The sequence below is a fragment of the Larus michahellis genome, chromosome 2 (genome assembly GCF_964199755.1).
Source record: "Larus michahellis chromosome 2, bLarMic1.1, whole genome shotgun sequence".
Taxonomy (NCBI): domain Eukaryota; kingdom Metazoa; phylum Chordata; class Aves; order Charadriiformes; family Laridae; genus Larus; species Larus michahellis.
In genome coordinates, this window is record NC_133897.1 from 44,524,153 (window position 1) to 44,541,333 (window position 17,181).

The 17,181-nt window shown below is 40.5% G+C and overlaps 1 protein-coding gene across 5 annotated transcripts in view; it reads left to right on the forward strand.

Moving 5' to 3' along the window:
• The first annotated feature begins 14,103 nt into the window (after nt 1-14,103).
• Nucleotides 14,104-17,181, forward strand: part of RBMS3 (RNA binding motif single stranded interacting protein 3) — a 716,669-nt gene continuing 713,591 nt past the window's right edge. For 3 of the 5 annotated variants that reach the window (XM_074575087.1, XM_074575089.1, XM_074575090.1), the window contains exon 1: nt 14,391-15,095. In XM_074575087.1, coding sequence (XP_074431188.1) covers nt 14,916-15,095 — 180 coding nt within the window. In that variant the 5' untranslated portion in view covers nt 14,391-14,915. Of the gene's footprint in view, nt 14,244-14,390; nt 15,096-17,181 lie in introns of those variants that run through there. The other 2 variants (XM_074575088.1, XM_074575091.1) reach the window with 2 other exon arrangements.

Genomic DNA, 17,181 nt, shown 5'->3' on the forward strand with positions numbered 1-17,181 from the left:
GCACTGGCTTTCCAAACAGTTCTTTAGGCTTTTAAGCTTAACATATACTTACTTCATTGAAAATGAAGTTTTTCACTGAAACCCGATATGAATCGGTCATTCTTAGGATACCCTCAGAGTCTACATGCTTTGTAGTTTCTGTCATCACATGTCTTTGAGGAGGGAAACTCTAAATCAGAATATCCAAGGAAAGAGAATATTTGAGACATACTGAAGCTCATAGAGCTTAAAAGACAGGGATATATGTCCAAGCTCAAAATGCAGCTGCCTGGAAAACGTTCAGTGATGAGAAATTTGCAAGGACTAAGGACCCAGTAAATTTCTCTCCAGTCATTCAGCTCTTCTGCCCAATTTACTGGAGCTCTAGAGAGAAGAATTGACCCATTCCCACACACTGAGTGGTGCTCTGTATTTACAAACTTTGATTGTGTTGGTAAGCATTGAGGAGTTTCCTTTGCCTTTGTACAGTAACACTAACTGGGCTATTATGCAACCTTAATACTTTTCCTGCTTTTACTGTTTACTATTTAGCATTTCTTTCTTGCTGTCACTCTAAATAGCACTGATATTTACTTCTACATAAAATTACAAATGAAGTTTTGTAAGGAAATAGAAAAGAATATTTTGATTACGGTTCTGTTAAGTATGCAGTGTTTTGTCATGGTAAATGCTCCCCACAGATATCATGTCTTATGATCACTGTTGCTTAGAATGAAGAAAAAAACCAAACATCCAAGTGATAAAGTCTATTGCAAGATCAGTGGAACATACTGAAACTCCACTCTAGCTAGGAAAATTGAGTCATTGCCACGACTAAGAGAAATCAGATGACTTACTCATAAATCCCTAGCAATCTTCATCTCTTGGACATCATGGCTAATGAATAACCATTTGTTTACAAATAGGCTATATCATTCTCTGGTAGCTGGAAGTCTGTGAAGCTAGATCGTATTTACTTCTTTCTGAAGCCTTCCAATAAAGCTTCTAAAAGGTTTCCCTTTGACTATCTTATGTCTATAAAAATTGAATCTACCTTACTCCCTTTGGATATCGTATTAGGTAAAACTTTTCTCAGACTCTGCAAAAATCTTGAAATATCACTGTGAGGGTTTTTTTAAGATGGTTTAATTGTAAGCCAGTTTAAGTCTTGTAATAATGTAGCTGCATTTCCTTTAGCCTTTAATTGTACTTAACTGAACAGGTTAATTATCTTTTGCAGTTAGGATGAATATTTTTTCCTGAAACTTAGAGCCATCAGACAACTGAAAAGTTCTCAAGATAAACAATGTTGAGTGCATCCTCGTTATTAGAGATATTAAACAATGAGAAGTAAAACCAAAATTTGATCACCAGTGAGCACTTGAACATTAAGAGGAAACCGGTTTTTTTCCAAATGATGGATTTCAAGAGAATTTTTAAAAACTTCTCTCCTCTTTGAACTATTTTGTTGTCTCTACTTTTCAGTGTAGAGAAAATTTTTATTGATAATTCCTTCTGAAGAAGAACAGATATTTCACTCACTGAAGCACCACCACCAGTCGTAAAGGCTGTCCTTTTTTACTTTGTCTCCACTGTTGTGGTTTAACGGCAGCCCACAGCTAGGACCACGCAGCTGCTGGCTCAGTTCTCCCCCTTACTCACCCAGATGGGTAGGGAGAAGAGGGAGAAAAGGAGCGGAAAGAAATAAAACCTTATGGGTTGAGACAAAGACAGTTTAACAGAACAACAACAGAAAAGGAAAATAACAGTAATAGTAATAATAATGGTAAAAGAATATACAAGATGAAGTGATATAACATAAGTCACTCTCACCACTGGGTGAAGTGGTTGCCCAGCCCATCCTGAGCAGCGATAATGGATCCCTGATCCCCAGCCAACCCCCATTTGTATCCTGAGCATGATGTCTATGGTATGGAATATTCCATTGGCCAGCTTGTTCTGTCTATACTCTCTCTCAGCCTCTATGGGAAGCTGAAAAAAGTCCTTGACTAATATAAACATCACCTGGCAACAACTAAACCAATATGCATTATCAACATTCCTTTCATACCACATCTGAAACACAGCAGCCACTAGAAAGAAAATTAACTCTATCCCATCTGAAACCAGGACATCCCTACATCACATTCCTTTCAGTTGTCTCCTGAAGATAAAACCTCTTTAGTCAAGTATTAGTGAGATAACAAGTTTTATTTTAACTAGTACAGATAACTTGGTTGCTGTGCCAAAAATTCAAGTTTTCATTTTTGAAAAAGAAATTACTTCAGAGAATATTTTCCCCCACAACTCTTAAAATATACACCAGCAAGAAACCAGCACCCTTTTATGGATTCACTTGAAGACCTGAGCTGTGAAATTTCAGCTCAAGAAATTACAAATTCTTTGTACTATGACAAGTAATACATACTAAACTTGTTACCCAGAACTAGCAAGATGAGATCTTCCAACATAACAATATCTTCTAATCTTTTTAGTGAACTCAGTATCTGTGATTTTAACTTTCCAGATATTCTGAATTTCCACTTGAGGGCATGTATGGCCAATATGGTCCTACGTTTTATATCCTTTGGGATATAATGGTCCTACATTTATATCCTTTCAATTTATAACTCTTCTGTCTGCTACTCATGAATCATAAACTTGCTCTTCAGCCAGTCTGCTGCATCCATTTAATTTAAACTTAGTCTTGGCTCTCTGAATCAGGCTGCTATTCTTTTAATACTTGTCCATAATCAGCTACACCAATTGGCAAGTTTCTGCTCAGATTAATTTATTTTTCCAACATTATAGAATTGTTTCAGCAATCAAGATTTAATTCTGGTTTTTGTTTTGTTTTGTTTTGTTTTGTTTCTTTTTCCCTGGAGACTGCTTTCAGTTCTCCTTCGTGTTTCAAGGGAATTTTCCAATTTCCATTGATAAACACTCTTTTTTTTCTTCAGAATATTACTTTTTTTCCAAAGTCATAGCATTTCTTGCTTGCAAACACTTTTCTAGTTCATCCTGAAACATGGCAAATGGGACTGAGCTAAGAAGCAGGGATGGGTTTGTTTGCCGTCTACCCTTTATTCCTTTTTACATATGGCAGCATAGGTGTGTCTGTATAATACGGAAATATATGCTTTATATATATTTGTGCTTTATATACTGCTATATACCTATATGTTTAAATGCACAAATACACAGGGTCATCTGAGTTGAATTTTTTAATGAAACGTGGATTATCTTTAATATTTTCTTGTCCTCTTTGTTTTTACGTATGTTGCAGATATACTTGAAACATATTAAGTATTTCCTAAACAGAGAATAAGAAAGTTCTCAACTTGGCATTCTTGAAGTTAGTTTGTTGAGAAAGAATGACCAAAAGACAATATTACTTGCTTGTACCTATTTAACCCTCCCATCCCTGTGAATCATGTCCCAGAATACAGGTTTCTTTAGCAGGAGGGAAATCTTAAATAAGAGCTTGAATGTTCTCCTTAAATAGATTGTTATGTTGTTATGACAGGTAAAAAACAATAAATCATCTATTAGATGTCACTGGACTGTAGAATCACCAGATTGTTTAGAACTTCAGTCTGACTGATAGCACAGCACTGGAAGATGCAGCTGCAGAAATCAAAATGCATATCTAAACAACACTGAGTCATTAGTCATGTTGCTTGAAAAAGTAATGTCTACTGATTTGCATTTGCTTTGCTGTACCTTATTTTGGATTTTTAAAAAGCCTTATAAGATTCTTAGAGTATTAGACCTTTATATGTGTAAAGAGAACATCAACAGTTGCAGGAGTTAACAGTAAGAAATGTTTTTTACACTGTAGATAAAATTTGTTATTTTTTGACATAACTTGATGGCAATGTGGTGGTAATTAAGAGGAAATGTCTAGTACAGATTAGTTATTGCATACTTACTCAATACTTATGCCTGCTTGTTTTCCTTTGAAGAACATTTGGCATTGGGCACTGTCAGGGTATTGGCGCAGGAGGCCTGTTGGTCTTATCTAGGATGTCAATTCCTAATTTCCTTCTAATTTACTTTAGAAAATAGGGAAGTGCCTAATATAGTAAACACACAAATAATTATTCCAGAGCAGTTATGGTAGGATTAGCAAAACAGATAACTTGACATGCTTATAAAATCTGTATAAATATAGGCAAGTATGTAAACTGTAATGTTTCTCATTAGAAAGTAATAGAAATGCTAATTGATTTCACAGAAGGCACACAAAATACTTTATTTTTCTGCAAAATTGTTTTGGTTTTGTAAGACATCAGTGTGATAATGCCATGAGAAACAACAAGCATCTTGCTGCTTCTAAGAAGATAGGGGTTTTCCCAGTATCAGACCTGCTCATGTTAATGTACAGCTCTATTATTTCTAATAGCTGTTTAGCTCTTTGACTATCTTCCAGACAAGGCTCTTGCATTAAACCCGAAAATATTCACTAGATCTACTTCACATAGTCTCTGTCTTCATGGATATACCCTCTAGCTCTCAAACTTGAATTCCATTTTTAAGTATACTAAATTCTGCTTTGGTGGAATACTGTTTATTTTGTCTTCAGCTGTGAACTGACTTTCATGAGAACACAAGGTAATTTAAGAGCTATTACTGTTCAGGGCTTGAATCCTTACTACTTCTACATGTACACAGAATGATGTGAGGGCTCAGGTTTCACATGCTGGCACAGTATTCCCAGAGGGCCAGACCTTAAACTCTGGCAACCAAATTTCAATCGAGGTAGGTACAGGTAGATCAAAGGAAAATGCTTTTTGGAGGTTGAGAATAGATTCAGTGGTTGATGAAGAAGTAAAAATATAATCTGTCAGATTGTTATTCGACTCTGACTTCAACTCTTTTCTGCAGCTGAGCATTCTCCTGGTGTTCATATGAAATGAGATGAATAACTGAACAGATAAGTTCAGACTATGAGTGAACATGATTTATTGTATGAGGGATAACATTGTCTTTTAGAGGCAAGTGCAAGACTTAAAGTGGACAGTAAACAGTTTAGCAGTCCAGTTCTTTTCCCTGGCAGTTCAGTCTTGTGTTTCAGAATCTAAGCATTCACTCTCAATAAATTTTCTCTAGCACTTGCTACAATATCCTGTCAAAAACAAATAAATACTGAAATAATTTTTAAAGGCAAATATGCAGAGCCCAATGGATACCAGTGCATTGGGATCTGTTGGGCTGTGATAGCTGGGACTGTGCTGATGCAGAATTCAGTCAAGGACCTAGTTCAATGCTGAATATGGGATAGGGAGATGTTAGCTGACTAACTCAGTCTCACACACGTCCTGATCCAGGAATTTTACTTCTGGTTACGTGACTATCACCATTGTAAACTACAGACATGCCATGAGTCTTCATGGCAGGATCAAACAAGAGTATGAAGAGTTATAAATTGTGCCTACCTGTAGCAAAGAAGTAGTAACTTGTCTGAAGTTAATTGACTCCTATCGACTCTATTAAAATTATGAACTATTTCACCGTCAATTAAAGGGCACAAGAAAGGAAACAGACAAACTCACCCTAACATCTGCGTGATGCCTGGCATAATGTTTGTTTGATCTTAAATTGTGTTATCTTATTTTGGTGTCATTGCTGGAAGTAGATTAGATTTTATCTGCAGCATTGTATTGGGTTTTTTCTGCTTTTGCTGAGTACTACTCAGAACCAGATTTTTGAAATACGACATCTATTTTTCAGGTACAATTTTGAGCACTGCTTTTTCTCAAGCAAATGATAAAATATACAGATATGCATACAAACCTCAGCTGTATGTGCTAACTGAATACAAACTAAGCACAAATGGGCTTTTACAGATGTAAATTCTATCATTTGCTTGTACAAGTGACAGTGATAAACAACCATACACACCAGTGATTTGCATGCACAAAGTCGAAGTTTGGCCCTGAGTGCTTTTTGAGACCTTAAGTGTCATACCCTATTGACAGCATATTTGATCTGAGAACATCAGCTTTTTAATCAAAACATTTCCTTGCAACTTCAGTTTATTTTCCTTATATCCATTACCACGCCTATTTATTTTTAATCTGTCATCAAAACATCTGTCTTTGAGCAGCTAGGCTGACTGTTGACTTTTGCTCAACTATTGCTAATATGCAGGCAGGCATTGGTATTCAAGTACGTTTGCCTAATTTTGGGTCTAATCCTGCTCATTTTGAAGTTACTGGACATCTTTCTATTGGCTTTCGATTGTACAGTCCTTGGGGCAGGGACGTGTCTTCCATTGTTTTTTGTGAGTACAGTACCAGTGATGATGTCCAAGAAATACAAGTAGACAATAACCTATTCTTTCAAGGAACAAAAGGATGTTCCTTTTGATGCATTCATCTTTCATCTCTCTTGAGTTTGCCATTCAAAGTCAGAAAACTGTTTGCAGGGTTTTCACTTTCATCAGTTTCCTAGGTTTTTGCATCTTATAGTCTTCTCATACATGCTCATTAACTTGCTTCATACTCAGTTGTTCAAACGTCTGCTTTTAACTCTACAATTTTGGGTAGAAAAATTAAACAAAAAAAATTTCTTATGTTGTTTTCGGAAAATCTACGATATCCCACTCAGCAAATGTTTCTTTAAAATTTTTACTATTTTTTCCCCCCTACAGCATCCTGCAAAAGCAGAAATAGTAGAAAGGTAGCTTTTACAATTAAGGACACATTACTAGCTCCAAAGTACGCATATATTGAAATTAATTATGGAATTTAAAATTAATTTGGAAACTGAAAATTCAGGATTTTGTGTTTCTCCTTCAAAGCCCAGTCTTTCATTCCACCTTGTAGTTGTAGTATCAACTTCAAAACAGGTTTATTCTAGGCAAAGAGTCATAGATCATAGAATCATAGAATCATTTAGGTTGGAAAAGACCCTTGGGATCATCGAGTCCAACCATCGACCCCACTCTACAAAGTTCTCCCTTACACCATATCCCTTAACACTACATCTAAATGAGTCTTAACCACATCCAGGGATGGTGACTCCACTACCTCCCTGGGCAGCCTATTCCAGTGTCTGACCACTCTTTCTGTGAATAATTTTTTCCTAATGTCCAGCCTAAACCTACCCTGCTGCAGCTTGAAGCCATTCCCTCTTGTTCTATTGCTAATTATCTGTGAGAAGAGACCAGCACCAGCCTCTCTACAGTGGCCTTTCAAGTAGTTGTAGAGAGTGATGAGGTCTCCCCTCAGCCTCCTCTTCCTCAAACTAAACAGTCCCAGCTCCTTCAATCGCTCCTCATAAGATTTATTCTCCAGACCCTTCACCAACTTCGTTGCCCTCCTCTGCACTCGCTCCAGCACCTCGATATCTCTCTTGTATTGAGGTGCCCAGAACTGGACACAATACTCAAGGTGTGGCCTCACCAGTGCCGAGTACAGGGGGACAATCACCTCCCTACTTCTGCTGGTCACACTATTTCTAATACAAGCCAGGATGCCATTGGCCCTCTTGGCCACCTGGGCACACTGCTGGCTCATGTTCAGCCGCTTGTCCATTAGAACCCCCAGGTCCTTTTCTGCCAGGCAGCTCTCCAGCCACACTTCCCCAGGCCTGGAGCGATGCATGGGGTTGTTGTGGCCCAAGTGCAGGACCTGGCACTTGGCCTTGTTGAAGCTCATACGGTTAGCATTGGCCCATCGGTCCAATCTATCCAAGTCTCTCTGTAGAGCCTCCCTATCCTCATGCAGATCAACGCTCCCGCTTAACTTGGTGTCATCTGCAAACTTGCTGATGATACACTCTATGTCTCACTCTAAGACAACAAAGTCAGACTTTTTCCTAGAGATTAATTAAAGTGGTGAAGACTATACTGTTTAAATACCTACTTTCTGACTCACTGGATTCAGCCAGTTGCAGATTAAGACCTGAATATAGTGGACAAAACTGTAAAACCCTAAACTCAAGTCCCAGCAGTTGAATAGAAGAGTAATTGATAATGTGCATACTTGTCATCAATTTTTAGTTTTAAGAAGATGCACTAAATTCTGTTTTGTCTTATTTATGCTTAAACATACTTTGTTTCTTTAATTTATGCTTAACACTTTTTTTTTTCCTCTAAGAAATTTGGTGAACTTAAATGTATTTCCAATCTGCAGAAGGAATAAGGATAGAATGGGACCTATCTCAGCAGGGCCAGAGAGTTAGCAGAAGTTGGAAGAAGTAGTTAAATTGAGCAGTACGCATTAATTTAAAAATTAAAAGCAGAAACATTTTAAGAAAGTGGCTTTGTGCATACTGTTTACACAGATACTACCAAATGGATTACTCATCTATTTTCATCATCAAGAAAATTCTCCAGACTTCAATTTTGACAGTTTTAAACAAAACCCATCACCCCAGCTCAAAACTATATTTGCATATGTATACATGCAGTCTGCTACAAAAAAAGAAGATGCTATTAGCACATTGAGCCCTTATGCTTCTCTCTACTGCAAGGGACAGTAGCAGTAAAAAGAGATTGGGAGAGGGAAAAAAAAAAAAAAGGCAAGGAAGAAAGGGATCAGTGGAGCTAAACACCTAACTGTTCTGGGCATTCTCCTTACCCTATGGCATTTTCCAGCCCTGAGGATGTTTCTCTAGGATCCTACTGGGCATATCAGAACACTGCATAGCATGGAAAATCAGACAGGAGTTAGGGCTCCTAGACCTGCACTAGTTCCTACACACATCTCTGCACTTTACACAGCAGAGCTGTGTGCACTGTGCAGAGTTTCAGGTCAGCTGGTGAAGCAGAAATGCCTGAGGGCTAAACCCACGCATATTCTTGTTGTCTCTGTCTCTCCCTGTTAAAGAGACTCTGAACTTCAGTGGACCAGCCCTTGCACACTGACCCTTGGCTGCCACTGGAGATGTTGTATCCCTTGTAGAGCATTCTCATGCCTTTGTCTGCTCCTGAAAATTTAATCTCTGGCAATGAAGCTTTGGCATCTATTAAGAAACAATATAGAGTATTTCTTTTCCCCTTGTTTTAATGCATCTCCCTTGTGTTTACTTGTTTCTAATAAATTATTATTATGATGAATTACTTTTTCCCCATTTTCTAACTTAAGTGAACTCAGTGGAGGTTTTCCTTTCCAAAAAACTGAAAACTAGGTCAAATTTTTCTATTTGGCACAGATCCAGGCTTACCACAGGAACTGAGAAGACTGCAGTATCACCCAGTGAAATACAGATGTTTTCAGATTGTGTGAAACAAATGCCTATGTGTTTGTGCTGCCCACCCATTTGCCTCAGAGCTGAGTTTCCTTTCTTTGAGTCTGCTAGGTTAGGCTTTCTGTCCCACCCAGTGATGTCTTGACTAACTATGATCCCAGGCCAACTCTCAGAAAATTCAGCAGAAATGGCTGCTTCTTTTTCCACCTCACGCAGAAATTTTGAGGGGAATAAAGCTTTCCGTACACCCTGCAGAACAGATACGTGCTCAAATAATGACACCGCTTTGGAAAATGGGTGCAGGGTCTGCATGGCCATTGCTGTCTTTGTAATATCTTGGGCAAGGAAGGATGAAGCTCTGACTACAGCCAGAATAGTTTTGTTTGACAATTATGTAGAATATAAACTGCAAGGAGCTATGTTCATGTTTAAAAGTCATAAAGTCTATCAATTCTACTTTCATGGCTTTCTAGAAAAGGAGCTGTAGGAACTCGAGAGACATTCCAAGGGTTACAAGTTTTTTTGTTCAAAAAAAGGAATGGAGATATGTCTTTAAAAGGCTCAAAAAATCTCCCTCACGGCTTGAGATGTGCACCCATTCTTTGTGGTTTCAGTACTTGTGAGCAAAAATGTTAGAATGCAGGGGAGAACTGATATTATCAAAATTGTGGGTGGAAATCTAGAAGACAAGATGCTTTTGAAAATGTAGCTTGTAATGTATCCATTTTCGTGTGGGACTGTGTAGAGAATGATGGAATTCAAGTAGTATTTTCAGGTTTTACTCTCTAAGAATATCCACAGCATGTCTTTATATCCCTGTGCAACATAATTCTTTTAGGATAGCATTTATTAAGCATATACCATTATAGACTCTCTATAGAAAATACCTGTATAGATAGATCCTGAAAGTTGCAGAAGCCCCCAGGTTACTGAATGTTTGCATACTAGCAGTAAAGCACCTTAGAGAACAGAAGCAGAGATCGATGGGTGGGAAAATGACTCAATGAACATCTGTGTCAGCCACTTTGAAATGTATAGTACAGAGGGAATTATCGATAAGGTCAGAGTCTTCATGAGAAAGCAACTCTGTTTGCAACTCTCAAGCAAGAAATGAAATATCTTAGAATGCAAGTTGACAGATACAGTGTTGAGTGAGGCCCCAAGGAGCTTGCGTTGACAACAGGAAACCTTTGATTTGAATTGTCTAAGGGTGGTAAAAGGTCAAAATTATTCAAATGTTGAATGCAGTGGGTAGGTGAATCCTGAACCAACAGATACGTGAGGCAGCAGAAAGCCAAATGTTGCATCTCTCATACAATGAGAGCTGTGCTTTTATGAAGATTGCATATATCCTGCTAACTTGTAATAGCCATTTTTGTATATTTGTCATGCGACATCTTCAGTTTATCCACATTAACATAAATATAAATGTGCTTGAGAAAGACCGAAAATATCTTTGAACAAGAATTATTATGTAAGTAAACACCAATAAATGACTTAGTTTCTGAGCAGTTATCTTAAAACTATTCATAAGAAAAAGTGACAAATTGCTAAATGAAAAAAATGACCAAAAGAAGAGACCATGGATAGAGCATAAATGTTCTGTTTAATCTGCCACTGAATTACTTTATGATCTTAGGCAAATAATTTAATTTGTGTATACCTTCACACCATTTCTAGTCTTATTAATTAGGACTACAAAGGATTCCCCTGCCATGTGGCTTGCACAGTATGTTGTACTACCATCTGATCATAACCAAGAATGCAAAAATGACACTGGATTCTAGAAGGAGTGGTTTTTGACCTTTTCCATCAAATTGTTCCAATACTCAGCCTGTAATTAAATTCATAGTGTCATCACTCCCAAATTTTAATTTTTTAAGACATGAAGAATGCAGTTGGTCTTGAAAGGTTTTCTTTTTGCATTTTAAAATGTCATTGTCTCTGGAATCTGTTTAGTCACCTACACCTGTTTTACAGCAGAACCCACAACTGCAAAATATGCAGGAGCAGGGAGCATGTGTTAATGAGTTGTAGTATTGATTTCACCAGCAATATTCTAATGCTGTTTCTCTTGGAAAATGAACAATAGATCTGGGCTCATAATTCTTAATGCATGTTGTGTATGGTAGTAGACAGTCCATATTCCGTAATGTACTTTATTATTCTATACAGAATATGAATTATGTGCTGGTTTATTACAGTGAACATGAGTGAAGGATCCGTGCTAATTTTTTTCTGTCTGTCAGCACATCTGGAAACAATGTTGTTTTCTTATGAACATGGTCTTCCTGGTGTGGATTGACTTGCCCAGTCAAGACTCCAGTGAGACTTCCTGGTTTCTGCTTCTCAATGCATTGTCTTCCAAGATGGTTGCTATGCGATACAGGATTCTGGCTCACTATTCTTCCCTCTCAACTCCAAATTCTGTGGACTTACAATTTGGGTGTGACGTATGTACCAAGTTAGCTGAAGGTACCGAAAACTTTTCATTACACAATACTGATTAACTGTTCATCTCTATGGCTTGTTGCGTTATTACTCTTCTCTCAGTGCTTACCAAAAATAATTCAGGGTAAAAGCTCACATGCTTCTGCCTGGACTTGAGGAACCCAGTACTTGTCAGAAGAACCACTGTGGAGACTGGAAGGAGGTCATATTTATTATCTCCTCAGCCTGCTGGTTCAGATTTCATTTTCCTGTCCAATTTGTTAGTGCTCCTAGATTTGTAGTTACTATTTGTACCTCAAAGTATGTTTGGCCTGAAGACCATTATTTTCTCACAGAAATTTGCGATGATTATTCAGATTGATTAGACTGACAAAATATGTTCTACTTAGGATTCTCTTGAAATCCATTGAATGACAGCAGCCAGGCAGAAACCTGGTTTGTACAGGGAACAACTGAGACCACACTGTTGTGATTAATTATTTGTAATAATTTTATTTTTGCAATAGTATGCTAAATGTTTTGCAGCACAAAAAGGGAAGATGGGGAAAAGAAAACAAGGGGAAATTTGAAATTCAGCAGCCAAGTACAAATCTTTGTACTGACTTTCATATAGTCTAGGGCCTGCCCTTCTCTTCCTATGCATGATGATGTTCGCTCAAAGCATCTAAGAAGTTTCTATTGGTTTTGGGGGTTAAACTCTCTAGAATTAGGAGCAGAGCTTTCTGAGTCAAGGGCCCCCACCTCTGGAATTAGTTTTCCTTGGTTCTCTGCCAACGTCCAGCTCCAGTAAGCTTCAGAGCACATGGTGAAATGTTTGTATTTGGGTTAGCTTTTCTCTATTTTTAGATGGTTTGGTTTTGCTTTGAATTTTACATTATAGATCTGGAGATGGTAGATTTGGAATTGTTATTTTCTAACAGCGTTATTTAGTATTACCCACCATGAAAAGATTTCTATGTCATTTATCAGTAATTTTGTAAGCATGCATTGCAGCGTCTGAATGAACGATATTTTTATTTTCACTTTTATCTTGCCATTTTCCAACCTGTGATACTGGAAGCAGTTTGACCCAAACTGGAAAAGCTCTTGAGCACAGAATTTTGTTCCTTGTGTGCTTTGCTGTGTGTGGAGGGAGGTGGTGACTGTGCAGGTGGACTGACAGGGGGGTGGCTGTCACCTACGTGGGCTCATTGCTTTGCTCTGGGCAATCCTGCAGAAAAGGCCACCTTTGTACGTGTTGTGCAGCCGTCGTGGCTATGCCAACTGATCCCCCTAAAAGTGCCTGTCTGCAGTTAGTACTGTTTTTTGCTAATGAGGCTAAAACTATATGAGCATCCAGAATGTTTAAATCCTTCCACACTAAAATGTAGACTATATTTAAATGATTATAAATAAATGATTGTAAGCAGTCGAAAGTATTTGGTTATAAACTTTAATGTTTAGGGCTTTATTGTCTTATTATTTACCTTAATTTTAAACATTGGTGTTGATAGTTTCAATAGAAATGCTCCTTATTTGCACCAATCTGAGAGGACAGCAGGGTCTGCAAACACTTGACATGCTTTGAGAATAATACTAAAGGATCTTTAGAGATGTGTATTTCAAAATTAGAGCTTTGCTGTGTGACAAAGACTTTTTTTTCTATATTGCAAGATTAGCCCTTGCCCTTTGTCCAAATATATGTTGCAATAAGATCTGTTCAGGTTCCCACAGTAATAATCCTGTTGGGGAACAACGGAACCCAAGGCCAGGAATAAAAGGGCATCATGTAATGCCTTATAGTCAGCCACTTCCTGAAATACCCTGGGACAGGTTTTCTCCTGGTGTAAAATAGACCAGCACCTGAGGATGTGGCTCAGTACCCCTGTGGAGTGGGCAGTTGCTATTGGAGGGGCCAGTACACGCATCAGACAGATCAGGTGTAGATCAGGTACACATCTTCACACTGCAGGCTCTCGGTAGATGTTCCCAGATAACTTTCAAAGCAGCTGCTCCTCAGGACAATGTGGTGTTATATTTAGAAGTGCAGACTGGTCACCTGATGGTGTCCCGATTTAAGAACGGTTGGGTCTATGCTCACCATTCATCTCTTCAAAATGAAAAGGGAGATAGCTGAAGGATTGGCTTGGCTCTGGTGCCGCTAAGGAAATTCTTGTTTTGATATAAAACACTCTTAATGAGATTGCATTTTTCCCTACCATGTCTAACTTCAGTCTGAGAGGAAAGCTAACACAAGGAATAAAATAATCCTGTGTGCACTGCAGTCACAACTGATTTAGCAGCTTACACACAATTTTTTCCCCTTTCTCTTCTTGTATTTGTGTTGATAAAATCGGAGAGCCGGTGGCTGGTACTGATTTAGATTTCCAGCCTGGATTTGCTCTTGTTTTTCTCCTTACTCCAGTTCTCCTTGTGCAATGCTGCGTGGCGCTGGCAGCCTGAGAGAGAGGGAGCTCCAGTCACACGCATACACTCAGACCACGGAGAGAAGATTAACATCAAGGAGCCCACATTTGCAATAGCGGGTGGTGCTGGGGGGGAGGCGAGGGGAAAATAAAATAAAAGCAACAATCGGGTAAATGCTCGTCTCTTCTCGCCACCAGCACCTTGCACAGGTCTGAAATCGCTCGTTTTGCTTTGCTGTATTGCGCTTGCCTGGGATGTGGAGAGGGGAGGGGGAGGGGAGGAAGGGGGAGGTTTAACTTTTACTTGACATTACCGGGTTATTGTCAGTTCCCCCGTGTTAAACCCCGGTGGTTTCCCCTCGCCCCCACCCCCTCCCCGGGCTCGGCTCCCTCCAGTTAACTTTGTTCAAAGGGCTGCAGCCAGGAGGGCTTGTCCGGGCCTGGGACATAGATAGCGTAAAGTAAATAACCACCACAATTAGACCGGGGCCGGGAGTTGATCTCCGTGGCGAGAGATCTGCTTAGTTAGCGTTTGCTGTTTCGGGGCGATTGAAGGCCATCGTACCAAGGACACGGGCGCACACGCACACACGCACAAACACACACACACTCACTCTTACACACACACACGCTGGATACAAAAGTCTGGAGGATATAGGGGAGAATTGCAGCCGCCGGATCGGTGCAGCAGCGGCGGCCAGAGCCATGCGTGTCACGGCCTCCTGAGGGGGGAAAAAAGGAAGAAAGGAAGGAAGGAAGGGGGGAAAAAAAGGAAAGAAAGAAGGAAGAAAAAGAAAAGAGGGAGAAAGGAAAGCACAAGAAAGACGCGGGGTGGTGGAAAGTGTTTGCCTGCTTTTGTCTCGCAATACAGTGAACTGGAAGATGGAGATGGATGTTAAGGGAGTTTCTCCGTGCCCGGAGCCCATCCCCCCGGCGGCGGGGTCTGGCGGCTGCCCGCACCAGCGCCCGCACCACCGCGATGGGCAGCCCGCCGACCCGGCCCCCGCCGCCGACAGCGGCCACCCGGAGCGGAGGCACGGCAGCGAGAAAGAGGACAAAAAGGTATGTCCGTTCCGCTCCGCTCCGCCGCCGGCCGGCCGGGCGCCGCGCCCGCCGGAGGGGCCGGCTGCCCGGGGCCGCGCTCGGCGGGGCGGGGGCGGCTGGCCCGCTCCGCTCCCGCCCGGCCGCGGCCGCGCCGCCGCGGGCAACCCCGCGCCGCCCTTTGTCAGCGCGGCGGCGGCGGCGGGAGGCGGGGGGCCGGCGGCGGAGGTTGTCTGAGGACACGGGGGCGGCGGGGCGGGGAGGCGCGGGGCCGCCGCGGGGCCCGGGGCGCCGGGCATTGTTCCGCCCGCCCTGCGGGAGCGGCGCGGCGGGCGGCGGCCCAGGTGCCGCCGCGAAAGTTTACCTCACTTCGGAGGGGCCGGTGCCGGCAGGGCCGCCGCTCCCCTTCCCGCGCCTCGGTTTTCACCCAGCGGCGAGGGGCGAGTGACCTGGGGGATGGAGCCCGGGCGCTGTGTCCCTCCAGCCCTGCTGTGTCATTGTGGACCGGGGGACGGCTGCTCGCTGCCGAGTGAAAACCTGTGGGTGACGGGAGTTCAACGAGAAATGGGTCAGATCGCATCCTTTAGTGCGGATATGTCTGCTGCTGGAAGAATCGGAAAGTAGGGAGGATGCGATGGAAAAAGGTTGCCATTAAGATAATGTCAGCGGAGTGCATTGATCAGTGCTTTTGTCTGCGGGCACTGTCTTCATTTCCATTCATTTTTCTCGGCATGGCTTTACCAAACTGAAACCGATGAATTCTGCTGTGTCTGTAGGTCTGTAGTAGGCAGAGACTGATAAATGTGTAAGTTTCGTCGTAATATGGTGATTGTTGCAGGGAGTGATCCGCGTCTGATAGACCGTAAAACACATCCGTTTCTATTTTATTGAAATCCGAGTAATTCTCTGAATGGACAGATAGCCCAAAATGGATTATGATCCTAGCCTAAATGAAAAAAAAGAAATGTTGCCATGTACTGGATTTGAGCTGTGTTTCTTCAACTAGTTGTGCTATAGTTTGGTTTTGTTAGAAATGTGTAAGAGAACAGTAGGACAATGAAGGAATGTAAACCAGCAATGCAATAAATGAATGCAACAACTATGTCACACCATGTATTTGCATGACTAGAGTTGCAATTACCATAAGAAATACAAGGTATTTTGAAAAAATGGTATCTCTAACTGGAGACCCCGGGTTTGTAGTATTTACCTCGTGTACTTTTAGGTTTGTTACTGTTTGGTAAAATCTGTGCTATTTTTTTAATTAAAAGAGAGTATCAATAACTGATTATTTGAACAGGGCCTGTACGACTTAATAAGGTGTATACCTGGGCTTTATTTTTAAAATTATAACTGGTGGTTTATATTTTGTGATAGAGGAACACAGAATTTCATTTCCCTTGAGTTTATGAATATTTCATTCTGTCGTGACTGCATGTTACTGTACATAGCTAAATTATTTGCGTGTGTATGATTGTTTCTAGGATCCCTTTCCTTGCATCATGTTACTGGAACTTAAATTGCTTTTATTTCAAAATAATTAAAATGTGGAGCCAAGGTTGCCATTTACACATGACTTGGTTGTACCAGTGCATTGAGTGTTTAAAAACCCTGCCATCAGCAGAAATCCATGCTCAATAGTTAGTTTCTGATCTGCCACACAGTTTGTCTAATGTTGTACCAGTCGTAGACATGAGGAAGGCAAACGAGGTATGACTGAAGGTGAACCAATACTAGACAAGGCCTGATTCTCTATGGTGTGGCTAATTAATGTGTTTAGGTAACTCACTATTGCACTGTTTTATTCTGTATTTGACAGCATTTTCTGGACATAGAGAAAAAAGTACTACCTTTTTTTTGTCCTAGTTGTAACCATGTTACAGTACTGTGATATATTCCTTTTTTTAAATCCGCTATCAGCTTTTCCAGACTTGCCATTGCCAAGGTGGTTGCAATGACTAGCTTGTATTTTTGGGAAGTGCTGTGATATTTCAAACCTCCTTAAATGTATGTATCTTTTCTGGATGCTGTCCCAGGACAACCAGTACTTTTTATTAGTGCAGAAGTATTTCAGATATCTGGTAAAATAGTGGGACCAGAAATGTGA